Raw genomic sequence first — 26,587 nt, 5'->3', positions numbered from 1 at the left:
GCTTCCGCGCCTAGTGGCGACCTGCGGTGCTGGGCTTTCGCCCGAATCCGCGCTCGTTACGTCAGCATCCACGCTCGTTACGTCATGTAGCGTTCATTACGTTAGCAGCGGACTGCTAGCAGTGGTTCGCGCGCGTCGGCAGCCGGCGGAGGAGCGCCAACATTTCAACGTGCAAAAAGTGACGAGAGGAGAGGAAAGAGCGCGAACACGCGGAAATTCAAACTTTGACTACAGATAACCCAGATTACACAAAACGCATCTAAAAATACTTGCTGGAGGCTATTTGTGAAGAGGCATCATTTAGCATCCTAGGCACATCGCATCTTTGTTGAGACTCCCTTTCACAGCCCCTTTAATGCCCGTGTGTACATTGGGAAGAAATGGCGTCGTTTTCTTATGGCAACGTGCTTGCCTAATCGAAGAATTTCAGACAAGCGTCGAAATAACACCTCTTTATGACAGACTGTTCCCCTTCAGTCTTGCTACGACAAACCGCTTCGAAACAAACGGCGCTCGATGAATGCTTTTCCGAAAACTTCGCAGTTCGCGCCATAGCCTCCGAGATCCGATGGAAATTATTTAGAAACCCTATGCCCTTGAGCATTTAACGCTACTATTTAGCATCAAGGGTCCGATCCTTCTTTACTTACACATTTATCCATACAAATGTAATGCATAACAACAGTTTGCTTGGGAACCTAAAGCAACATGCGAGTCGAACGCTGCGAGCTCGCATAATGATGATGATCATGACAGAACGCTAGCGCCACCGAGTAGACGCCGCAGGCACTGCAGGCGCGCTCGCAAGGGTGTGACATTCCCGTAGAGCCAATGGGGACGATTTTGAAATGCGACGGTGGCGGTGCCTGGGAGTTGGCGGTAAAAACATAAATTGCTCAAAACTTTGCTCGCTATGCTTGCGCCGGTCGCTGTCGTCTGCTGCCACTGCGCTGCAGCGTTGCCCGCGGCGGCACTGGCGGCGCAGACGCGTTGTGTCATTGACTCCAGCCGCGTTTGCTGCCAGATACCAGGATCGCTGCAATCGTTCCGACCGTGGCGACACTTATGGCGCGGACGCGCAACTTGCAACATGCCACAGCACTGGCGCTCGACATTCCAAAATGGCTCCTCCGGTAAAAGGCGAACTCTCCGACGCCGAGAAAGAACTCTACAAGGCGATCCAGGCCGGCGATGTGTCCGAGGCCCGAACCCTACTTAACCGCGTGCGCATCGACTGCCTGGACGAGCACGGAATGACGCCCCTGCAGCACGCTGCCTACCGCGGCAACTACGACCTCTGCAAGCTGTTCCTCGAGTGCGGCGCCGACGTCAACTCGCGCTTCCACGACTCCGGCTACACGGCGCTCATGTTCGCCGGTCTGGCCGGCCGCGCAGACGTCGTGAGCCTGTTGCTCGAGCACGGCGCCTCGACCACCGCCGTCAACTCGGTGGGTCGCACAGCGGCGCAGATGGCCGCGTTCGTGAGCAACCACGACGTGGTGGCCATCATCAACAACTTTCTGCCGCGCGAGGAGCTGGAATACTACGCCCGGCCGCAGGGGCTCGACAAGGAGCCGAAGCTGCCGGCGACTTTGGTGTCCCCGCTGTACCAGCTCATCGTGCGCACCAACATCCACCCGGTGTACGTCGCCCTGTACCTGCAGGAGAAGCGCGAGCTGCTCGACCAGTCGACCAAGGTGGAGCGCGTGCTGAACTTGCTCTGCGAGAAGCAGATGAAGGCCCCGGAGCCCAATGAGATGCTGGCGCTCAAGTTCCACCACCTGGCCTTCCTCCTGAGGACCTGCTGCAAGTTCCTGCGCGACCGCGCGGCCCCCGCGACCGGCGGAAGCGACTCCGCAGAGGGCAAGGCTGCCAAGAAGACCTCGGGCCTGCTGGAGCCGCTCGTCAAGACGTGGCTGCGCGGCCGCGACGAGGACGACTTTCCCGTGCTCCTGGAGAAACTGCTGCGGCAGTCCGTGCGCGAGTTCCCCTACCACGAGTGCACCATCCTCCAGCAGCTGGTGCACACGCTGTCCGGCGTAGAGGTGTGTGCGATCCGAGCATTCGTCGCAAAAGGCCGTCTGCCGTTGCTCTCGTAGCGTTGTAGTACCGCCATTTTGACGCCGTGGTTTTTTTCTGGGCCGCTCCTGAAACTAGGCTCGCGATTCTATCAGCTCACTCTTAGTACATTGCTTTCAATTGGTCAGCGTTGGCCAACGTTGCTGCTATCTTTTCCGATATTCACGACACTGACTGCGAATCTCTGCAGATTTTGTTTTCCCCGTGATTCCCTGAAAGTACTTACACGAAGCAGCAGCAGCAAGCTTTCAATCAAATGTCTTAAGTTTATTCTACCAGGGATGCTGCGCTGCGAAAGCAAGTAACTGCTCAACTGCACTGCAGAAGGCGTGTCATTAGGTGCTTGCTAATGGCTGATGCATGGGCACAGCGCTCCAAAGAACGGCAGTGTTGTGTGCTAATGTGGTCCCCTCTCCCTTGTACACTTCGTCGCAGGTTGGCAACGAGCCCAGCGCCATCTCCATCCTCGATGAGGCTGTACGTGGCCAGAAGGGCTGCGACCAGGGGGCCTCGTGCACCACCTGTGGCGAACCCCAGGCCGACAAGCGCTGCTCAGCTTGCAAGTCAGTGCAGTACTGCGGAGCCACCTGCCAAAAGCTGCACTGGTTCACACACAAGCGCCACTGCGCCCGCCTGGCCGCTGAACACCAGAAAGCCCTCGCAGAAAAGGCAGCTCAGGAGGAATGCGAGCAACGTGCAAAGGAAGAAGAGACGTCGACCACAACAGAACAGGCAACTGAGAAATCGTCAAAGGAGCCAGCTGACAATGACTCTGCCGAAACCCAGCCTGCCAGCAATTGTGCCAGTGCTGTGCCCATAAAGACTACTTGAGGAGTCAATGACAGCATGTGCATGGATGCTTTCACATCTCTCGTGTGGAAAGAGTGGTCTTGCCATGGTATGCAGTGTGGTCCACGAAGGCACCCTCGAAATGCATTTGCTTGTAGTAGGCTTGTTAATCACACCATATTCAGCCTGTATGTTGTGTACTGTAGTGCTCACCTCAGAATTGCTATATAGCAAGCAAATGGGATGAAATCACCGAGCACGCATTAGCTTCCACATACAGATGCTGTGCACATATTATGTTTTGATGCCTACACAGAGCTCTAACCTCTGCTCAGACATGCAAGAGACATGCAGATTAGCTGCGAGCAGTATTTTCTATGCCACCACCAGCAATAGGGTCTTATGCCCAAGCCCCGCTATGTTTCAGAGTTGAAAGACACTGCTTAGTAAGTCTTTATACATGGTGCATGATATTCTGCACAATGTACACACACACACTGCAAAATTCCTGCTAAGGATGTGCAAGACAAATATGCAGGCATGTAAGGACGATCAATTCAGGTAAGACCAGTGCTTCTAGTCACATGTTGCAAACTCTGTCAAGGTCGACACTAGCAGTGTACACATTTTCAAATTCTCGGAATGCACTAGTTGTCTATAGAGAGTCCCCAGTAGACCAATAAGTTTTGGTGCATGTGCACAGCTGGCGCAAGTTCTGGGCCTGTGCAATGGTATCACTCTGTACCGCTAGCATATTTCTTGGTCTTGTGTAGATGTGCAATGGTATCTCCATTCTTACTAAGATGCACTGGGGGAATGGGGAGGTAGTGATGTTTTTAGTGTGCAAGTTAATGTTATTTAAAACTACAGTTGATAAAGTGTTTGCTTAAATAAAGACATTTGAGGCGTTGCTTGAGTAACTTGCTTGAGATGCTCACACCATGTCTATATTCATAGCCCACGATGGTGGTATAAACAAGTATGAAGCTTCAGTGGTCACGAGTGATACCTGCCATCTCTTCAACAGCAGTAGAATGGGAAAAGCGGCGGCGCTCTGATAAAGGGAAAAAGTGCCGTGCTTCAGAAATGCACATCTTTTGCAACAGTTGCCGCTGTACCAAGCCATTTTCTACAGAAAACCGCCTGGAGGTACAACTGCCCCCACCGCACACAAGTGTTTGTCTGCCCCCTTGACAAGTGGTACAGCAGGCCTCACCTTGATCTTAAGAATGAGAGTCTCCAGTCTAGTCCGTAGCATCTCTGGCAGTTGGTATGCTTCCAGCTGAGAATCCCTCCAAGAAGTGTACAGGCGGTAGCAAACACCTGGTTGCACTCTGGTAAGGCGAATCATGAAGCATTAGTTCACTTAACACAACCTCTGTAACAGTGCCAATAAGGAAGACTGAAATGTGGGTACGTGTACAACTAAGCCGCCATCTTTTGAAAGATTATGCAACAACCTATTTCCACAAACAAAAATAATAATAATTGGTTTTGGAGGGAAAGGAAGTGGTGCAGTATCTGTCTCGTATATCATTGGACACCTGAACTGCGCCGTAAGGGAAGGGATAAAGGAGGGAGTGAAAGAAGAAAAAGGTGCCGTGGTGGAGGGCGAATAATTTCGACCACCTGGGGATCTTTAACGTGCACTGACATCGCACAGCACACAGGCGCCTTAGCGTTTTTCCTCCATAAAAATGCAGCCATCGCGGTCGGGTTCCAACCCGGGAATTCCGGATCAGTAGCCGAGCGCCCTAACAACTGAGCCACCGCGGCGGGTTAAACAAAAAATACATATGCGAGATTTCCTCTTGTGTTGCTGCTATGCTGTACACCTTCGATACACAAGTGAAAGGAATCGTACAGCAGTTTTAAACTGAAGGACTGAAAGGCTGACATGACACGTACTAAGTTGGTACTCCTTTGCCTACACCCTGAACCATCACTCAACACCCTCGTACAGTTCTAATAACTGAGCACAAAGTTCTTTTGAGTTCAAACCCAGCTGTGCTGGCCACATTTCAGTGAAGGCAAAATGCCTGTGTGCTGACATTTCACCGCATGCTTAAGACCCTCATGTGGTTCTTCTGAAGCCTTCTGCTACAGCAGTATGCCTCAGTGGGAGGGGGGCACATAATTGCTTTAGGACGTAAAAATCCATGGATCGAAATCAAACCGAACAACTGTGCAGAATGGATTAGCATGGCACACCTTCCCGCTCTTCCTTTGCGTTGCTGAGCATTTGCCTTGGACACCCACTCGGCATCCAGGGTGGCCAGGTTGCTCTCCACATCAAAGTTGGACATCTTGATCTTGCCACAGTCAATCACATACACGACATCGTTGATGGTTATGCTGGAATGGCAGAAGTGGACGAGGTGTTGCAGACACAGCCATTTGTGTGCTTTCCAAGGGCAATATGGTCAATCAAATTGAGACGTACAGTGGTCGTGCAACAAGATTCAGATATTACGTGATATAATTTCCACAGTTTAAGATAAAGTGAGACATGCAATATACACACAAGCAAGATTCCACTCTATACTGTCTATTGTATTCATATAATGCACTTCAGGAAAAATTGGTCACATTATTGTTATTATTAATGGAATATGCAGCATGCAAAGATGCATTACACTGAAAAAAAAAAATTGCTGCAGATCATGTACGTAATCACACAACCAATTTCTTCAATGTAGTAAATAATAATTTTTTACACTGGCAACAAAGCCAAGGGAAGGTTTAGCAGGTAGTCCTGTTTGTTTTTGCCCTGTCTATTTTAGTATTAGGTTCATCCTGAGTAATAGAACCAGTGCATACCACAACAATGGCAACAGCATAATAACCCTACAGTACTTCACAACAGCATTACCTTGTCTCAGCAATGTTGGTGGCCAGCACTATTTTGCGGATCCCAGGAGGAGGTCTGTTGAACACCTGTCTCTGGTTGACAGTTGGCATCATGGAGTGCAAGGGTATGATCAGTGATGAACCTGATAAAAAAAAGGGCACATGTTACATCACCTGCAAAGAATGCCATAGGGAGATCTTTCACCTCTCAGACTTGGATCAGAAGTCAAACGTTTGTTCAGTTCACTGATTTGCTCCCAGCCAGGAAGGAAAACTAGTATTGCTCCTTCCTAGAGTAAAAAGAAAAAAAATAATTGACTATCACTTGCGAGTTAGGTATGAAAGCACAGTGGTCACAAGTACACAACAGTTGTTAAAAAGAAGCATTGCATGGAAATCCTACAAGTTTATTAAGCGAGGCAGTGCACCAGAGGAAACAAAGTATAGGCACAAATAGGACAACATAATTAACTATAAAATGATTCTAACTTCTTGGGGTTAAATAATTACATGATAAGTATTCAATTACATATTAGGTAAAATGTAACCATCAAATCTCATTCCTTGTATCCTCATTTGGTGCTCTGTGTCATAGTACCACAAAGTTGCCTAGAGGGAAAAATGGCGCCATCATCTATGCATGTTTAGAGGCACCAAATTTTTCTTAGTGTATCTTAGGAATTATGCGTAAGACATGGATCACTGCGTGAAATTCGCCAACGCTCAGTACATAAACTGAATTTTTTGTCCCATGCGGTTTCAGTTTCAGTAGCTAAATGATGGTTGCAACTTCACAAGTATGAGGTCACGTGAGACACGCAAAATCTGTAATATAGTAGCCGCTGTCATTCCAGTTTCTGAGGCAGTTTAACGTAAGCGTTTGCACGAATTAACATGACAAAAAGGCGATTACATTGTAGTTTTGTAGGTCTCACGCCCCACAGATACGTCAGGGCCGCATGTAGGCCGGCTCCCCCAATTTCCAATAGCCATTTAAGCAGAAAGTTGACACAGCTTCAGTTAGTCCGACAAAGCTTCAATGCATTCTCTCATTTTTTCATGTTATGGCTCAAGACATACATCATTATGAAAATGTGTATGGTGCCGTTGAACCTTTTTTGTGTGCTAGAAGTATTCAAAATATCTGCTTCGAAATTATTTGAAGAAAACCACTACTCGCTTCGAACCAAAAAACCACTAGTCGCGCATGCCTCCATTTTTACTTATCTAACAAATTTTGGCGTGAACAAATGTTCGATATTAGGCATGCATAAAAATTTAAAAAAAAACATTCCTTTGAGAGCTGCCTCGGAAAAAGTTGTGTTGTTACAAGTGAATCCATGTTTTCAGGCCAATCCGTGTTCCAAGCCAAATACGAAACCTCATCTTCCGAGCATGCTCTTAGTGGATAAAGTGCAGCACAGCCAGTTAACTCTCTAGGTATGTATGAAAAACTATGCCCCGCATCAATGGCACTGAAACACTGCACTGTGGTTGTGGGTTTCTTAACTCATTTTTATGAGACAGCTTTTATTAGGAGTGGTGCTGCTGGGAAAACAAATTTCAAGCTTCCCAACATGCAGTGTAATTGCACGCAGTGTGCATCTCCAGCTCACTGCATCAAGCTTGCAGGAATCTAGAAATAGTACAAGCAATTTATCACAGTTCGAAACCTCGCTACTTCATTTCCCACATAGGTACCTGTAACACTGGTGCCGTTTTATCTGGTTTCAGAATGGTCAACACTATCCTCAGTGAAGAGCTGAAAGTCATCCATGCTTTCTCAAAGATGTGGACACCAGAACAGTGGAAAGAAACGAGTAAAATATAATTACTGTAATGCCTGGTTAGCTGCAACTGCATCCTTGCACATATACAGTTTTGTACAGCTAGCACGTTGGAAATTGATGCACGCTGAATGAAGTAAATTTGGCCCCATAAACTTGATTTTGAGAGTTGTGCTATGCAGGAGCAGTGTGGCCCAAGGCATGCATGCTATCAAAATAGTTTCTTCAGCAGATCAAAGTGGATTTCGGATTTCGAAACACGCAATCTAATAATATTAATGCAACTATGCTATCAAAAAACAATGAGCATAAAATGAATATGCAGTGCGATTCATGAACACATTGCGTACATATATTGCAACATACTACGTCGACATGAGTGCAAAAAAATTATCTGCACACAAGACTCTACAGAAAGCTGTCCAGGCCGCTGCACAGAAATTTCTCAAAACGAAACACACAGACGTGCGGTGCGCTTACTGGTTTTGTCGCGCAGATGTATGCAATGAGTGCGTGCACTAAATCCAAGTCTATGCGCAGCTCATTCCACTCAGCCAAAGTTTCCAAGGTCATGCTGGAGTACCTGAGAAAGAAAAGAGTACAGTGGCACCTGCGCTGTAGAAAAGCATCGTAAAGGACTCTTCATATATATGAAGTGTCAAATAAGCGCCGCCTTGAGAAGCCTGAAAATTTGGCAAGGTGAATGACAGCTTCCCCAAGAAGCTGATACTGCAGGAGGGAGCACATTAGCCCCTTGACCATTGCTACAGAATCTGAGCATTGAGTAGCCTCTAAGTGATGTTGCAAACGATATCTGTACACTCACATACAGAGCACACGTCAAAGCTCCTGCTCTGGTTCCACAGAAAAAGTATTGAAACAAGAATGGTGTGTTCGGCACCTAAGCAATAATTTTCTCCTCAGTCTCGTACAGTTGTGTGTTGATCCTGAGATCCACATTAGCTTCCACTATAATCGAATACAGCTTAAAAATGAAGCCGCAGATGACCCTCAAAGGATTGGATTGGAAAACATTTAATTCGTCAGAAAAGGCAGAATGCAGACGATCCGTGCTAGGTGGCTATCAGTCCACGGCTGACAGCGACCTGGGTAGCCCATTCAATGACCCGGGTTTGAACTCCCAAGTCTGAGCTGACCAACACGGCCTCCCACTGCTCGAGAGTAGGAACCTGTATTAGAGATTTCGGGGGCGGCTCCTCTTTACAATTCCACAATAGGTGATCATAAGTGGCTAAATCACCACATAATGTACATGCAGGGTCGTATTCACCGGGGTAGAATTTTGACAACAGGTAAGGCGCAATGAAGGATGGCATCTGGAGTCGCCCCCAAGTGGTCTCCTGCTCCTTATTAAAGGCCCTCAAAGGAGGCATCCCAGCCAATGGCGTTGACACATTTTCATGACACCACAGTTAATCCAATTAAGCCACGGTTAATCCCCTTTCATCTGCCACCCCCTGGTATGTCACACTAGCAGGTCTAAGGGGATTAACCACGAGAATCAGTCAACACCATTGGCTGGAGGGCCTCCTTTGACGAGTATTTTCCGCTTTGTTCTTGAGCTGTATCCGACTAAAGTGTTGCACTGAAAACATACTGCCAGCAAGAGAGGTACGACAAAGGGTGTCTAACCCTCTTTCCTGGCTCCTTAAAGGTGTGAGAGGCAAAGCACGAACATAGGTATCAAATCACAAAAGAAAAGAAACCACACTGTGACTGAGCAAAATCATTAACAGCATCCATTTACAAAAGAAAGAAGAGCGCTGGGCACAGGGGCACCTGCCAGGGCTACACACTCACGTTCCTTCAAGGCTCCGTACAAATGGCAAGCTGTCTTCAACCATGTGCATAACCTCTGTCCTGTCTTTTTTTCGAATTCCACTTTCCTTAGAAAAGGCACTGTTTCCTTGGTACCTGCCAGTGTGGTAGAATCATGAATCAGCACAGAGCATTTTTTTTTCTTATTGCCAAATCCACAACAAACCACCCTTCATGTTTTTCAGGAAAGAATTTCTACTTTTCATTACAGGGATCATTTACCTCATTCTCATGCAAAGGTGGCTTTAATCACTACAGCAGCATGCTATACCTATGCGTTAAAACATGCCTGCAGACTACACAAAGGCAATGTGGTCAAGGTCCACAGCTACACATGAACGATCCAGGCCAGTCATGAAAATATTGCCATCAGGCAATACACACGCACCAACTAGCCTGCCAAGATTTTCTAGCGAGACAATCACATTTAGGTAAGCTGCCTAATTAAAATAATCCATGCCTGCCTGCAAGTAAGCCTGCCAAAAATTACAAAGAACTATCTACAGTTTAACTGCATTTTATTCCAACTTACAGTTCATTTTAACTGACATTAGGGCCTGTCAATGTCACGTGTATTAGGAGGGTACCAGTCAGACTTCCTTAAATTCGTATTGTGGCACACAATTTTAAGGAATTCTCAGTCCCCCTCAAACTCAAATTATCAAGGTGCTACACTATACACACAGCAAGACACTCACTCATACTAGCAACTTTATTGAGTCTACTGGATGAAGCAGGAAGCAGTGTTCACACTTGTCTTTCACATTCATTATTTGTGGCTCATGATAATGATGATTTTACTTTGGTGCTGCAAGGCCAGCTTGGCCAAAAACCACTGTGGCACAAAATGTTTTTGCCTATTTAGGGTGAAGTCGAAGACCCATTCTCTAAACATTTCATCCATAACAAGCCGAGCATTGGGCCTGGGGTGAACTTGTACCCACTGAAATCTGGTGGTTACCCTGAAGCACTGGGGACTGAACCCCGCACCTCCCGCATACGAGGCGGATGTTCAAGACACTAATTCACTGCTTCGGTGAACTATTGTTTTGATAAAAGTAGCATGTACTGTTAAGGACAGAAGTCTCCAGGATGCCTGAGCGACAACTGAAGCCAACAGCTCTGTTATCAACCAGTGGCTGGAGACAACACTGGATGAGGTGACGGTCGGACACGTGTGCTGTGATGTGAGGTAGTCATTTGAACTAGTAATCGCTGCCAGATGCCTTAACCTAAATATGCCTGGCATCCTATATGTAGTAAACCTCTTTTTTTTGCACTGTGACTGTAAAAGTTTATTCTGTAATAGCCTGAGCCAGCTAGCATAGGTTCATGAGGCTATAAACTTTTCCTGTGTTGTGTGCATTGCACGCATTCAGAAAGATCTGCCAATTTTCTCAAAATGCCATTTTTCAGATTCGACCCGATGGACTACACTGTGCTTCTGCAAAAAAAATAATAATAATTTTCGCTCATTATCATAAGAAAACAACCACTCATGGTCAGAAATGTGATTTCAAAATCAATGTCTAATACAGTAAAAGCTCAATAATCCTAACTCGGAAAATTTGAAAATCCAGATAATTTAAAGGATTTCAGCGCTCCCATAATTTTAATGTAAATTTTACCAGATGATTCAAAGTGGCAGCATGCACCAGCCCAGTTAATCACTGGCCACAAACCGATCAAATGACGAGCCCTCAGAGCTGCAAGGAGGCGCTGCAGAGCAATGCCAATTAGCAATACCAATGGTCAATATGCAAACCGCCTGAGTCCCCGTACTCTCAGCACAAAATCTAATCTAGTATGGCTCGGGGACCGCAGATGGTCACGCCTGCAGAGGAGAAGACGCGCTTTACTGCAACGCAGGCGTGAATGCCAGTTTCAAAGTAACGTGCTCTCGGTGCTTCATCAAGGCACGACCGGATTGGAGGCAGCAGTGCACGCACTTATCGCTCCTCTCCAGCCTAGTAGTGGTCAAGGCAACGTCTAGCGGAGGCATTGGCGCCGAAGCACCTCGCACCCCTAACAGCGTCTTGATAGGCGCCCGCGACAGGTTGACAGCGCAGCGTCGGCCTCCATCATTTCTTTGAGTAGTGTGCCGAGGTTAAAGGATTAGATCAATCTTTCTTCAAAAACCAGCCATCCTAAAATTCGGGGTAGCCCTATATGCAGAGCCGACCTATTTGCAGGGTCTAATGTAGTTTAGGATGAGCGCTAGATAGCATGTGCCCCGTGCTGGTGCCTGTTCTCTACAGGACGCATGGGGCTCCTTACGTCAAAGAGATAGTTAATTCATATATGCAAATCAGTTCTGGTGAAGAAAATTGGGGGGGGGGGAACATGTGTCAATTTTTTACTATTCTTTTTTTTGGTCAGCAAGGGATGCTGGATGGTTGACTTTTATGCAGCAGTACACATTAACTACAAAGTTCATCCAGTAAAGGTAGCGCATTCTCTAAAGGAAAGTTTTTCTCTAGGTAAATTTTTTACAGTGGTCAGTTAATTTAGATGTTTTTTGCAGTCCCAATGACTTCGAATTAATGAGGTTTTACTGTATTTGAAGCCTTACCACACTTCCCAGGTAGCAAATTTGCCTAGCATCCTACAATGTAGGACGGTTCAAACGTCGGTGTTGAGAAAAAAATTTCCACCAATAATTGGATGAATCTAAATTATGAATTGAAATAAACATTTTATGTCAAACAATATTTAAATATTTTCTCATTTCTGAAGTTTTGGTGCATATGGGTTAATTCTGAGTCTGAATCAGTTTTCACGTGTCATGGAGACTTTTACTTGACAGAACATTAAACCTCATCAGTAAATTATGATGTTTATGCTATGTTGCTTCAACCATCAAGTTACTTCCACAGGTGGCTAGGACAATGACAGTGCACCTCAAACCATGCAAACATCAAGTGAAAATTGCAAACATATCAAATATACATTGTCTATATATAGTAGGTACAGCTGAAATCAATAAATGACGTACCTTGTCTGTTCAAGAACATCCTCAAGATAGTGCACTTCAACAGGAAACGCAATGCCTGGTATTTCTAACCGTGGACAATCACCTAGGGCGCAAGACCAGACAGCACATGTGACGCACGCAGAAGGAACATAAACAAGCAACAAGACATGAAAGTTCCCTAATATGTCAGTGCTTAAAGCATGAAAAAAAATCAATTCAGTGAAAATAATATGGCAGCACATTATGCTCAGTCTCAAACACAATGCCCTCCTGGTAGCCTAACAAGCTCCATTTTAAACACGGTGCTCTTCTAACAAAAGAATGCATTAACACAGCAGCACTCGAGGAGGAAGACCTCCTAAGCCCCTTGAGTGGGGGTGGGGCGGGGAGGGAAGTGGGGACTGTGTTGACAGGCCCACACCATGTGGGATAGAGAACAGTGCTCGTCACGGTGTGGGCACAAAGGATTCACTTTGGAACTTTCTCCTAGAGTGCGACGGCATAAGCGGCAGGATCTTGCGGCATCCCGGACTAGGGACACGGACCAAGAAGATGCCGGCATTCGCCAACTGCGCCGGCTCATCCTCTCTATTTGCTTCATAAACGTTTGCTCTCTTTCTCTCTACCACCAGAAAGCTGCACTTCACTTTTTGAAGAAAAACACACTTTTGCACATTTGATAAAACTCATCTCCATGCTCACTCAAGCTTCTGTCACAAGTGGCATGCCCTGCTATTTCAGTCAAATGAATCCTACGTCTCATGACTACTGCACTCTTCTAGTTCTCTAAAGTGATGCTGCCCACCACTGGTGTAACCCACCCACAGAAGCGGTCCCCTCTGCAATTCCTCAAAGCTCTACAAATTTTTTTTTATCTCGGAAACAAAACCTATAATAAAAAGTGTTTATGGTTTATGGGGGTTTAACGTCCCAAAACAACTCAGGCTATGAGGGACGCTGTAGTGAAGGGCTCCGGAAATTTTGACCACCTGGCGTACTTTATTGTGCACTTACATCGCACGGGGCTCTAGAGTTTCGCCTCCATCGAAATTTGACTACCGCGGTCGGGATCGAACCAGTGTCTTTCGGGTCAGCAGCCGAGCGCCATAACCACCGAGCCACTGCGGCGGCTGTATAATAATAAAAAGTGTGTGTGGTGTGGGGGGAGGGGGGGGGGGATAAAAGGAGAAAGAAAGCTATTTGACCATACTTTCACCCAGAGGATAGCAAACAGGGATTAGCGACCACGCCAGCGTTCACCCATGCCAACTGTTGCTATGAGCACCAAAGCAACAATGCCATTAACAAGTGCAGCTTAAGGCACTAAGGCTATGGCTGCCCTGGCAAGAAAACCATGGCACACAAGCTGTAGTGCCTTACTTGACTTGTGACTGGTAATAGCAGTAACGGGGTTTTTCAAATATTATAGAATTACACCTTGAACATAATTTTTAAAACTGTTTTTTTTTTTTTTCACTGGTCCCAGAAAACTATCAAAAGCCCACTCAGGCACAACAATAAAGTGTCGCACGGCCCCTGTAAAGCCGGCTTGATGCAGTGGTGCGGCACGAAAGTGTCCATATAGGGTTTTGATGCTTGTTTTGGTAAAAATTTCATTGCCAAGCTCAAAGACCGCCAGAGGAGAAAGCTAAAAGTATTTCAAAATCGCAAAGAAAGAAAGATGCAGCTACTTGCCAAAGTAACTAGTGAAGAGCTCTGCATTGATTGTAGCACTCATGAGTATCACATGAAGGTCCGGCCTGACGGTCAGCAAGTCCTTCAAGACAACGGTGAGAAAGTCGGTTTGCAGGTCTCGTTCGTGAACCTCGTCCAGAATCACATGAGAGGCACTCAAAATGTACCTGGGCAAGGGTTTTACCAAGATGAAGTCACAGTGCTTTGCGATAGGTAACGACTGCAGAGTGTTAGATGTCATGACTCACGGGTCGCTCTGAAGCTGCTGCAACAGGATTCCTGTGGTACAGAAGAGAATGGAGCCACGGTCTCGAGGTGCTCTACTAAAGAACAGAAAGAGAACAGAACACAAAATGTCAAAAAAGCATGTAACCAGCTCCAGTTCCATTAACATCTCACAGTACAACCAACTTATGACATTTATATGTCCACACCAAACAAAGCCCCAAAATAACTATACACGGAACGCGGTCTGTGAAGAGTGAAATGTATTCTAGCAAATGCCAGTGACACAACTTCTACTTCTAATCTGCCTTCTCTTGTATTCACTGTGTTCATGCATCAATCCACTGCTACAATGATCTCAGTACAACGATGCTGCAGTGAAACCTTATTATTTCGACTCCGTAAATTCGGATAATTCAGACTGTTGCCAAAGTGCTGCCAAATGCCTATGTATTGCCTCATTCACCACTGACATCATTGTGAGGTTGGTTTAAGTGATCAGCTGGCAAAATGTTTGATAATTTCCGAGTAATTTTTGTTTATAATATTACTGCTACATAGCTGTGGCTGCAAAAATGGAGCTACAGACATTTCAGAAGATAGAATGACAGCCATGTTAGGACAGAGCTGTTCAAGATTACCATTCCAGGCGGATGTGATAACCAGCAGACTCTCCACACCGCTCTCCTCGTTCAGCCGCCACCCGCTCCGCCACCTTTGATCAGAGAATTTGCAACCTTTACAAAAACAGTCAATAAACAATGAGAGAAACTGCGACCATGCCTTGTAATAATATGAGTCTCATCAAAAGCTTAAGGTCATCAAATAGCTAGTGTCCCTTACAAACTAACGAAACTTGCGAATTGCTTGCACAATCACCATGCTTATAAACAGCAGGCATTTGCAAAAACGTATTTGATGGAAATCAAATCCCCAAAATGATTACATGGTTACTGTACACGCATTAAAAAAACATAAATGCACCTGTCAGTAATGCACGTGTGTTTCATCAGCGAGTGTGTATCATGCACTCATGGCTAAAGGGTGGAAACACCAAGTTTTCCATACCGTTTTTGCTTTGGAATGATTTTTAATTTAATTTTATTTTCCAGAAATAGCCTGGAAAGATCCCTTGGAAAAAAGTTGGTTTGGTTTGGTTTGGTTTATGGAAGTTTAACATCCCAAAGCGACACAAGTTGTTGGAACAGCTCGACGAGCCCGAAAAACCTGATCACTTTGCAGAGAGCAGCGCAACTCAATCAGAAGTACAGCAGAAGTGCATGACATTTACTGCAATTAAATAATTTGTGCAATAAGAAGATTTGCACAGTATAGAAAACATAACACTTCATCTGAAATAAGTTAAGAAAGCTTGTAAAACAAAACTACACCTGTGCAAACTGTAGCGAAAATCTACATTACAACAAATAAGAAAAATGGCCTACACTATCCTATGTTTTAACACACATAAGGTAGCCGAGGAATATAGTTACCGCTAAAGCATTACAATACAGAAAGCCTTAGTAAACATAGATCACCATACGAAATTTACATTTGAATTTCTTCTTCCAAGTAGTTCCAATTTCAGTTTCAGTGGCAGAATGATGGCTACAACGTCGTAAGTAGGTATACATCGTGTCAGCCATACAAGAGCTGCGAAATAACCACTGCTTTCTTTTATTTCGATCCGATTGTTGTGCTAGCCTGCTCCAGGAGCCAGAATGGCAGCGAGCGAACAAAAAGCTACTATTGCAGTTTTTGTGTGCCTCACATGATCTCATACTTATGATGTCACAACCACCATTCGAATGCTGAAACTGAAACTACATGGGAGAAGAAATTTCATCATAAATTATTTACAAAGAGCAGGAGAATTTCATGACAATTAGTGGTATTGGAGCAAGGACACCTGAGTCCAAAGAGCACCGCAAACTGACACTGGATGATCTCAGGATGACAGAGAAATTTATGGCAAGTGCTTCAGTATTACATATCCATGAGTGATCATGAAATTTATGGAAAGTGCTTCAGTATTACATATCCATGAGTGATCATGAATAAATAGTAAAGGTAGGTGTAAATTGCCAGCTAAATTGAACAACTTCAAAACTGTCCACTGAGTAGATAGCATAAAATTAGGGACTCATGTCAACTGTTCACTTTAAAAGAGACGAATTGCAAAAAGTTTCCTTTAAAAGGATGAGTTTTTTTTTTTTTTATTAATGGAATTAATGAATCGGGTGCAAGGAAAGAGCTTAGGGTGAAATGGGACGCACTGCTTGTGACGAGAATTTCATGTGGTGATCCATGTTTACTAACGTCATATGCATCATACCGAAGTAAAAACACTGCAATAAATTTGGTGTCCCTGCCAACCTAACTACAGGTAAGCTATTAGAGGATGCTGTAAATTAATTACACAGAATTAAAAACAATGTTTTGATGGTTTACACTTATTAACCCCTTCAGGCGCTGAGTCCACATATGCGGACGCGATTTAAGCCTCCTCATATTTTTGTACACAAGGCGAATTTCCACCTTTGAATACCGCGCTCTTACCATTCTGATCCTCTCTGTGAAGTTTGTGGCGCCATCTCTAGCAGCTACAGTGAAATTCGTTTGTAAAAAAAAAAGAAGAAAATATGTGCACCACGTCATTTTCTGGCGGGATGAGTAAATAGCTTTCATTTTTGCATTCTATCTTTACCAATGATCGTGAATGATGCAATTTAGGGCACAGTATATGTCTATAGGTTAATGTAGAAACGGCACACCAATTACCATCGTCACAGACGAAAAAAAGGTGCTGCGGTGAACATTCAAAGTGGCGTGTCCACATATGTGGGCATGGCGCCTTAAAGGGACTATGCAATAAATTAATTGAGGTTACGTAAAGCAGACGAGAGATAGGCATTTCATCACTCGTCACCCAAACGCAAGAATTTTTAAGCTAGCATCAATAACAACGAAGATACAGGCGATTAAAAATTACGCTCCTCCTCTCCCCCTCAACTCGCATACGCGGGGCACCAGACAAAAACAAAGAAAACGGCTTTGGGACTCGGACCCGCCCATGAATACGTCATCCGCTGACGTTCCTTTTCCAACTTCCGGTTGTCGCTCCTAGCACTCCAGCAGCAGCGTCGGTGGCGTGATTGCGGCGCGCGTCGGGTTTCTTTGCTTTTCGTCTGTTCTAGTTAGCAGCAATGGACCCAGGCCTCGAGGCGCGACTGCTCGCTCTTACGGCCGCGATGGGCATCGAGCCCTATGCGTCAACTCGAGCCCTATGCGTTAATGCCGTACCGGCTGAACGCCAGCGACGACAGTAGCGACTCGGCGAGCCACTGCGAGTGGCTCCGGAACTCCCAACCGAAGGAGGCGGCAGAGGAAAATTGAAACCATATGCGCGAAGGCAATGCCCTGGCCCGCGCTTTCCGGAAAGGGTCGCACGGCGTCACGAGCAATTTTCACGGCTACCGGAAGTGTGCCCGTGACATAGTGGCTGCCGTGGCTCCAGTGAATGACAGTGTGTGGTGGCCTGGTGACGTCATGGGTATAGTGACGTCTTTTTTCACGATTTTAGTTTCAAAATCAGTCACTATGAGCACACCAATCGGCCCGCGAATTTTGAAAAACACGGTTTTTAAGAATTCATAATAAATTGCCGGCTCAGTTCCGAAGACTCGTACTTGGTGTGAATGCTTCTTAGCATCATTTCTAAGCATTAAAAACATTTACAAGCGACTTTTTATTCATTGCATAATCCCTTTAATGCCGAAATTATCAAAGTGGCATTTTCTCACCACAACCGGCCAATTTTTTGTGCACGTACCGTGGGAAATGGGCTTACTGATTATGGGCGCTGAAAACTATGCTTTATACCGAGTCCAGCGCTGAAGCGTTTTTCATGAAAATGTAGAAGCACCTCTAAAGAAGTGAGGCAGACTGAGCAATGAAGACCCGCAGATGGTTGCAAAGAACCATCACTTAGCTGAGCCGCTGCCAACAAACACAGTGCGCTATTACCAGTGCTTAAAGTCAGGGATTGTCTAGGAGGGTCTTAGGCCCCATACCAATATTCAAAAATGAGTCTGAGACCACCTGTGCTAGATTTAGAATGCATGAATCCAGAGAAAGCAACAATTTTCAGTGGTGGTCAGAACATTTTTTCTCTGCCATTTTGAAAATTTCGCTGCGGCTTTTAGAAAGAATCATTACATTTTCTATGAAACCCGGGACAAAGAACAATACAAAGTGGCAGTACTACACAAGGGGGGATGAAAAAGGGGAACCTGCGCCCTCAAACCATGGTCTGTTCAGAGCTGGACGCTCAGCTGCAAGGCTACGAAACAACAATCAGCACATTGGTAGAGCGAGGAGAATTTGCTTCAGGTTTCTGACATAAACTGAGCAAACAACGACTTTAGAGTGATTTCTATTTTTTGCAAAAACCATGTGTAAAACAGGCCACAAGATGCTATCTCTCTCTCTCTCTTTCCACCTGTGCTCAGATCACTCGAAACCCCTTCGATGCAGCTGGACTGGAATCATTACTTATGATGAAAGCAACCACTGGCCCCAACTTCTGAGCGCGTCAATTACAGAACGATGCCGACGTGAAGGCTGCACATCTAAAACCCTTGCTCGGTGCTCAAAATACCAAATTTTCCTCTGCCTGTCGTCACAAAATGACAGCTTTTATCTCTTTTATAGGTCATGAACTACCGAATAATTTCGTGAAGCGTATATTCTCACAGCTAAATATTTATTCATGTCTAACGATAAGTTAGAAAAGGCAAGGAAATGTAGCAGTGTTTACGTTCATGAATCAGGTTCAAGGCGCTATGTCCACAAATGTGGATGCGAATAAAATATGTTTAAATATGAATATTTTTGCGTAAGTTTTTGCACATAACTTCTGCTTAGTCTACTGATCGTCATTTATGCAAAAAAAAAAGATTTTTTCTTTCAGCAGATTTAATTGGTACCTGAAGGGGTTAAGGAAACAAAGAATGATGAGTACTAATTCTTTTTAATGATCAAATTGTTAGAAGATTCATAACAAAATACTGCTGCTGCTTGTCACCTAGTACAAACAACATTCTTTGCTTCATTTAAAAGCATTACTGTCCCTAGTCATTGAGCTCTTTAATAGTCTGATTGAAATGTTGCACATAAAAAAAAAACATGAAGTCTGCATTTTTTTTAAAGTTTTTTTTGCCGTGAAACTCGTGCAATGAAAGCTGAATCCAAGCAATCTGTGACATAAGCCTCTGGTTTGAGGTCTTGAGTTTGATGGCACCCTCGGGCAGTGGTTGCCATATAGTAGATGCGTGCTAAGGTGCCACAGCTAAGTTCAACCACTTGTACAGGCCGGGGGTTTGTTAAAGAAGCAATTAAATTAATCACCGGATGAATATTCCAAATAGTTCAGACCAACACCACTGCTCAAGTTCGATCCATATAAAATACCCTTTTAGCCTACTGGCTCAACTTAGGCAAGAAAATACTGTACTATATATATAGAAGCTCCTTCAAAGTGCCAAGTCTATGGCCAGCTACAGGACATTAATAAGATGTGCTTGTGAAATTACTGAAAATGAAGACTCTGCTACTCACAGATATTGCACTAATTCGACGAGGTTGAGTGCAAATCACTTTGCAGAGAGAACCTTTGCCGCTCTCAATATAGGAGTCCAATATGAATTGTGGAACCTTGACAAACAACACAAGGATTATGAGTGAACAGGCTCAACATCAACACCATACGGTACACCATACAAACATAGTGAACAAATTTACTTGAAGGGGGAGACAAAGGAGTTTCTAAGCAAGGGAGTTAGTTCAATGTTTCAAACAATTTTTTTCAGAATTACCTGAAACAACTTTAAAACACTGGTGACCCTAAATTTCACTCATTCACATAATGCTAAACCTAAACATTGGAAATCAAAAAACAAAACAACTTACCTGAGTAGTTTTACCAGATCCAGTTTCACCACTGATCACCACAACCTGGTTGCCTTCAATAAGTTCAACTATTTGCTAACAGTGAGAGCCAAAACAGAAGAAATATAAAACAAAACAAGTCAGTTAAAGCAGTCATATTGTGTCAATAATAGTCCGTTTTACCAAGTCAGTACATCTAAATCTAATGAAGCAACAAAACAGTACTGCTGTGCAAGTAACATAATACTAGAGAAAATTCATGGAAAAAATGAAAGCAGCTTGATATAAAATGGTGACAAGCAGCAAACATCAACCATAAGTGTGTTACATTAGTCAAATTAACTACCACCAGCAGCACAGCAGCAAGTCTGATGCCTTGGTCTAGTTTTAATACCTCTACAACGCAACTGAACAGAGAAAACAAGTATGTACATAGAGCCAATAGGCATATTCATGCTCTTCAATGGCAATGCAGCAAATAAAGAGGATTAAAAAGTAAAGAAGAAAACTATACGTCTTCATCACTAAAAAAATGCCTGAGACATGAATTCCTGAGGAAATATAACCGAGAAAGGCGGGCTAGTTGGTGACTAGTATTGGAATGCATCTTGAAACCGCGCAAGAAGACAAGGCGTAAGGAAGAGACCAACAGGACAGAGCGTGCATGGAACTTCAAATGGGTTTATTACACAGGTGCGTCACACTTATACATTCATCTCAATCGCACAGTAACCTAACAGATGACCATCACTTAACACTGGTGCGCTGGCGTGTGTGGGACAGCATGTTATCCAGATATGCAAACTCTTTATCACATAAGTTGACTGAGGTTTTGCTGACACCCGAGCCGGATTCCTTCTTAAGCCTCGTACACTTCTCTACTTAGTTTAGACGCAAACTTTTTCAAGATTGTCGTATCGCAGAACCTAGGCGTACAACCATGGCAGTGGCGACAATGGTCAGCCACATGCCCTCCCTCTGCCAATGCACCTACCCCTGCGTGGTGCTCCTGAAGTCTGACGTTTATAAACGTCCAGTTTGTCCAATGTAGCTTTTGCCACAGGACAGGGGTATTCAATAAACGACCCCCACTCTCGCACGGGAAAAATCTGCCTGCATGCTTAATACTACTGCATTCTTCCTTGTGCCTTCCTTTCGCCTTATTGCATAAGCCGGCCAGTTTTTGGGGTGCCGTGAAGACCGCCGGCACGTCACCTTTCTGAGCCACCTTTTTTAAGCAATGCGAGATCTGGTGGCAATATGGAATAGCAACAGGTCTCTTGCGTTGCGCTTCTTCAGTGCAGAGGTGCTCACGTAAACCCCTCGCTTCATTAGCAAGGGCCTCTAGCAAAGAGGTGATCGACTCACAGGGAAAACCAGCACTGGTCAGCCTTTGTAGCTGAAAACCCAAGCTATATGGCATTTCATGATTGTAGGGCTTGTCCAGGGCAGCACGGAGGCTGGTTTTTGCAATAACCCCTTTTTACAAGCTTGGAAGCTGGCTGGTTGGCTTAGAATAGCTTTTTTTGAGTGAGTCTGATACCTCCAGCACACTTGGGTTTCGTGGACAACGATACAGATATCCAGGAATTGCAAGAATCCTTGCGCTGGCACCTTATGGGTAAAGCTCAGACCAAAAGTGCACTCTGAGAAGATTTCTAAAATCCAGTTCCCCGCAGTCATACCCCCCTCATGTGTAACCACCATCAGGAAAATAGCGTAATCATCCACATACCTAATAACCTCAGATGAGCAGGCTGTGTCAAGGCGTTCAGCAATTTGCCTGTTACAATATGATAAAAATATATCACTCAACAAAGGGGCTATATGCAAGATCCAAGGCATACGCCGCACTTTTGAATGAAGTGCAGATAACTTTTTAGAAATGCCTCGGTTTTATCTTTCATCGACCATTGTTAATTTTGAAGGAAAGAACTTCATTCAATTGCAAAAAACTGCCTGCGTGCTGCTCTGGACAAATCATGCAATCATGAAATGCCACATAGCATGGGTTTCCAGCTACAAAGGCTGACCAGAGCTGGTTTTCCCTGCAAGTTGATTAACTCTTACCAATGAAGATAGGAATGTACCTGAGCACTTCTGCAGTGAAGAAGTGCAATGCAAAAGACTTGTTGCCATTCCATATTACCACCAGATCTCGCATCGCTTAAAAAAGGTGGCTCAGAAAGGTGGCATGCCGGTGGCCTTCACCGCACCCCAAAAACTGACTGGCCTAAGCAATAAGGTGCAGGGAAGGCCAAAGAAGAATGCAGTATTAAGCACGCAGGCAGATTTGTGCTGTGCAAGAGTGGGGTCGTTTACCGAATACCCCCCGTCCTGTGGCAAAAGCTACACTGGACAAGCTGGACGTTGTATAAACGTCAGACGTCAGGAGCACCATGCAGGGGTAGGCACATTGGCAGGGGGGGAAGGCATGTGGCTGACCATTATCGCCATTGACATGGTTGTACACCTATGTTCCACAATACGACCATCTTGAAAAAGTTCGCGTCTAAACCAAGTAGAGAAGTGTACGAGGCTTACTGTATAAAGAAGGAATCCGCCTCGTGTGTCAACAAAATCTAGGTCAACTTATCTGATAAAGAGTTTGCATATCTGGATAACATGCAGTCCCACACACACCAGCGCACCTGTGTTACGTGACGGTCGTTTGTTAGGTTACTGTGTGATTGCGATGAATGTATAAATGTGATGCACCTGTGTAATGAACCCAGTTGAAGTTCCGCGCTCTGTCCTGTCGATCTCTTCCTTGTCCCTTGTCCTTTTGCACGGTTTCAATATGCATTCTGATCCTCAGGAAAATCTAAGATTAGGTACAGGGCATGAAAAGTTTTCAAAAAGAAAACTACATTGGCCAGCATTCTTTTTTTAAACATTCAACAAATGCAATGTGCAAATGAGACCCTCCCCCAGAGGACCCTCCAGGAGTTGCCAATACGCCTGGGCCTCTTCTCTGTGGTATATGCCCTCAAAAGCAGACCACATTGTGCTAAGCGGATCTGTTGCAGCATGATCAGCTGAAGTTATTGAAGCAAGAATCCTGAACACACAAAATTTCTGCCACCATTGTGCAACTCTAACATAGCTGGCTGCCTTTGTGTGTGTTTGAATAAATGCAGGCATTTGTTCGTGCGTTAAATAACTTTAAATTTACTGTTTGAGTCATCTCCAAATTTCAGAGAGAGTGGCTCAGCACAGTTTGGTTAGTCGACCAAACAGTAAGCACGAGTCGCACCAAGACTAACTGACCGCCAACTTGACCCCACCTGAGAGGCTTCAAAAGATGATTGAACATGAGTTTTCACCTCTGATTTCAAGCCAAGAGTTTTAGGAAAAATTCCAACAACAAAATCTAAACGCATTTCATGCCTAAGCATTCGATGGCATTAAGAATTTAAGGCTTAACTGCACCTTCTCCAAATTCCAGACACATACCTGTCTCATTGTGTAGGCAGGCAGCTGCTTTCTAAACTCCAACATCTTTTGGTATTCTCCAGACTGTGCCTTCTCTTCGAGATCTCTGCAGAGGCGGTCGTCAAGCGAAGCATTACGAACAAATCTTTGTGTTGAGCGAGCACCACTCAGGTTGGAGGAAGTTGAACGAGAGGTACTTGAAAGGTAGTCCACCACAACTGCATTGATTGAATCCAGGCGTTCATGGCTCGAGCCCTCTTCTGAGCGAATCTTGCTTATGATACGCTGCAGAGCTTGTTGGCTTCGTGGGTCAATAGAAATGGCAGCATTCTACAATGTTACAAAACAGATGCATGTTCATATCAATCCTCTAAATGCCACTCATACGCACTCTTCTCAACCATACAACATAATGCTACAAGAGCATAATTATTGCTGGGAAGAAAGAATTGAAATGTACTACAAAAAAAAAAAGATGCTCTTCCTAGAGATGTCACTGCACAAACAAAAGATGAAAACTCCATAAGACTGAGCTGCTGTATGACACATCTGCGTATAATGTCATCATATGATAAATTGAAGCACCCGCCCATCGACACTAAGCTGTTCCTATGGCATAGCCATGCTGTCCCGTTCAAATGTAAAGAAGCGCATACTCCATGTGCATAGGAGCAACTCATTTTGCAATCATAGTACTGCAGTGCTTCACATAACAGGTTGCAGATTTACCACACAAACTATCAACGCAGCCAACAAAGCTGTGAAATAAAGACAAAAAGTCACGAAGCGTTAACAGGACATTGCACTACCACAGCCCTGTGTTGCCTTGAATACTGAACAAGTTTCGAAATTAAGATGCCTCTCTCGCTTTCATGTGTTGCCAAGGGTGGTTGAGGCTTTATGCTGTGATGTACAGAGGTAAGCACACTTGCTGAGCATTCAAGCCGTGTGTTGCAGAGCAATAAGTGAAATTTTAGCACATGCTTTGTTAGAGAACAATGTGCTTATGCCTGCACAGTTTGCATATCCATCTGCACTCGAGCACAAGTATGGCCTCAGAAACTCAGTGCCCATTTCCAAATTTCACTTTGTTTCCTCCGCAGAGCTCCGCTCAAGTTAAAGAAGTGTGGTCACCTCTGTATGGTGATGTTACTTGGAACTAAGCACGAAACCAGGTCTTTACTAAAAAGAGATAGCAATACAAGAGTTAGTGTTTCCAATTCAAGATTCATTAGTGTGCTCAGATGATGTCTCTCCTGATCACCACAGCAGACATCAGAAAAATAAATGATGGCAATCACTAATGGCAAGCAGTGGGAATTAATATAGCAATTAGAACTTTGTTACCCGCTTCACAAAACATACATTGTCAGCATAAATGCAGTCAGTATAGATGCATGAAGTCAGAATAAATGCTGCTTCAAATACGCATGAGAGTTTCAACACCTCCTTCTTTCACGGAACTGTACTTTTTAGTGGGACGAACTGTGAAAACAAATTTGCACATTTACCTGATTAGCATCAGCCCACTCCCTTCGTGCACGATTTCTGCGTGCAAAGAAAAGACCAATTTCCTTCCCCCGCAGACCTGGCGGTGGGCGTGGGCCACGGCGTTCACTACGTCCACCTCGTCCATGTCCACCTTGGTCAAAAACAAAAAGCAGGGTGCATGCATGTCAGGTGCAAACAGGTACAGGCAGCAGCCAGAAGTGCTTCAGCTTACCTCTGTCCCAGCCATCTGAACCTCTGCCCCATCCTCGGCCACCGCCTCGGCGCCCTCTGTGCCTTTCGTTCGAATACATTTAGGAACTGCAAAAAAGGAACAGCCAAACAGAATCAGACAAGCCATGCTTTAAGTAGGCTTGTGCAAGGGGTTGTTTGGTAAACCGTAATTTCTGCGGAAATGCGAAGCTGATTAGAAAGAAGGATGTCTGCAGCACTGATGGAGTTTGTGGGTGCTTTTAAAACGCCTGCTAGTAACTAATAGGGCTCCGAAATCAGTAGGATGATTATTTCCCTGGCGAAAGCATTAAGTAAACAACAATGTAAGAACAATGTCAGAACAGCGAGAGCAAAGAGGTTGAGTTCATTTCTTTTTATATATTTTTTCACAGTAAGGGGAAATTACCTTCGGACGGTCACTACAGAACGAACAGAGCAGTAAGAGCAGAATGGAGTTCGATAACCATAACGAACGGGATCTTCACTGTGAGTTCAGGCTGCAAAGTGCTCTCAGCATTTTTATTTTTCGCTTGCACGGGAAGTGAAGGTATCCCGTACTGAATACGAAAGTTCTGCAGTGACAACACGAGAAGTGATGGTACCCCGCAGTGATTAGGAAAGTTCTGCTGTGACAAGCTTTTTAAAGCCAGAAAATTACCAGGGGCTTTTGTTCCCAAAGTACAAGAGTCTGACCAGAGCCCTCGGCGTGTGCATTACCATTTCCTGTTCTCAGAAAAGCGACTGACAGTTCAGCATAAGTTTCTCGCGAACACAACTTCGAAAAACGTAGTATTTAGAAAAGTTCGCGACGAGAACAACCCGAGGAGCAACAATCAGCAGCGGCTGCACAGAATTCTGGCTTTGGTACGTGTTCTGTGGAATTTCGCTCACCTCAGAGACGTGCTGAGGTAAATTTTCAATGCAACGTTCTTTCCGAAGCTCCCATAGTTCCGGCAGTTCGTATACAAAATGAGCGCATTACTTGAGAACAAATTTGTATGAATGAACGCTGGCAGTGAAACAAAAACCAGCGCATGCAAGCGGGAAGAGTATACTGGCCATGCCGTACATTCGTAGCTCACTTACAATTTTGTAACGGCAAAAATTTTTTCTTACAAATATAAATATAATTTTAATATATATTTCACAGTTTTAATTCTGGTATCTGCAATTAAATTTGGTATCTGCTATCTGCAGCAAGGTCTAGAAAATAGTAGTTGTGCTGAATTTAGCGGCGAGCAGA

General features: G+C 44.7%; 2 protein-coding genes across 2 annotated transcripts in view; one reads left to right on the top strand and one right to left on the bottom strand.

Annotated features, from left to right (window-relative positions):
• The window catches only part of LOC144120916 (ATP-dependent DNA/RNA helicase DHX36-like), a 41,282-nt gene extending 14,883 nt beyond the window's left edge, over window positions 1-26,399 (bottom strand). The window contains exons 1-16 of the mRNA XM_077653731.1: window positions 26,236-26,399; window positions 25,346-25,431; window positions 25,134-25,264; window positions 23,644-23,952; window positions 20,209-20,283; window positions 19,858-19,953; window positions 14,880-14,953; window positions 14,262-14,336; window positions 14,014-14,180; window positions 12,340-12,421; window positions 9,327-9,440; window positions 7,986-8,088; window positions 5,924-6,008; window positions 5,741-5,861; window positions 5,080-5,223; window positions 4,085-4,202 (exon numbers count right to left, since the gene is read on the bottom strand). Of these exons, the coding sequence (XP_077509857.1) occupies window positions 4,085-4,202; window positions 5,080-5,223; window positions 5,741-5,861; window positions 5,924-6,008; window positions 7,986-8,088; window positions 9,327-9,440; window positions 12,340-12,421; window positions 14,014-14,180; window positions 14,262-14,336; window positions 14,880-14,953; window positions 19,858-19,953; window positions 20,209-20,283; window positions 23,644-23,952; window positions 25,134-25,264; window positions 25,346-25,424 (1,773 nt within the window). The 5' untranslated portion in view covers window positions 25,425-25,431; window positions 26,236-26,399. The remainder of the gene's footprint in view (window positions 1-4,084; window positions 4,203-5,079; window positions 5,224-5,740; window positions 5,862-5,923; window positions 6,009-7,985; window positions 8,089-9,326; window positions 9,441-12,339; window positions 12,422-14,013; window positions 14,181-14,261; window positions 14,337-14,879; window positions 14,954-19,857; window positions 19,954-20,208; window positions 20,284-23,643; window positions 23,953-25,133; window positions 25,265-25,345; window positions 25,432-26,235) is intronic.
• On the top strand, window positions 1,105-3,784 carry LOC144120917 (ankyrin repeat and MYND domain-containing protein 2-like). Its single transcript, XM_077653732.1, has 2 exons — window positions 1,105-2,045; window positions 2,515-3,784. The coding sequence occupies exons 1-2, from the start codon at window positions 1,122-1,124 to the stop codon at window positions 2,908-2,910; spliced, it is 1,320 nt and encodes a 439-aa protein (XP_077509858.1). The 5' UTR covers window positions 1,105-1,121; the 3' UTR covers window positions 2,911-3,784.
• Window positions 26,400-26,587: the final 188 nt, after the last annotated feature.

The sequence above is a fragment of the Amblyomma americanum genome, chromosome 2, assembly GCF_052857255.1.
Source record: "Amblyomma americanum isolate KBUSLIRL-KWMA chromosome 2, ASM5285725v1, whole genome shotgun sequence".
NCBI classification, from domain to species: domain Eukaryota; kingdom Metazoa; phylum Arthropoda; class Arachnida; order Ixodida; family Ixodidae; genus Amblyomma; species Amblyomma americanum.
This window is presented reverse-complemented; position numbering and strand designations above follow the sequence as displayed.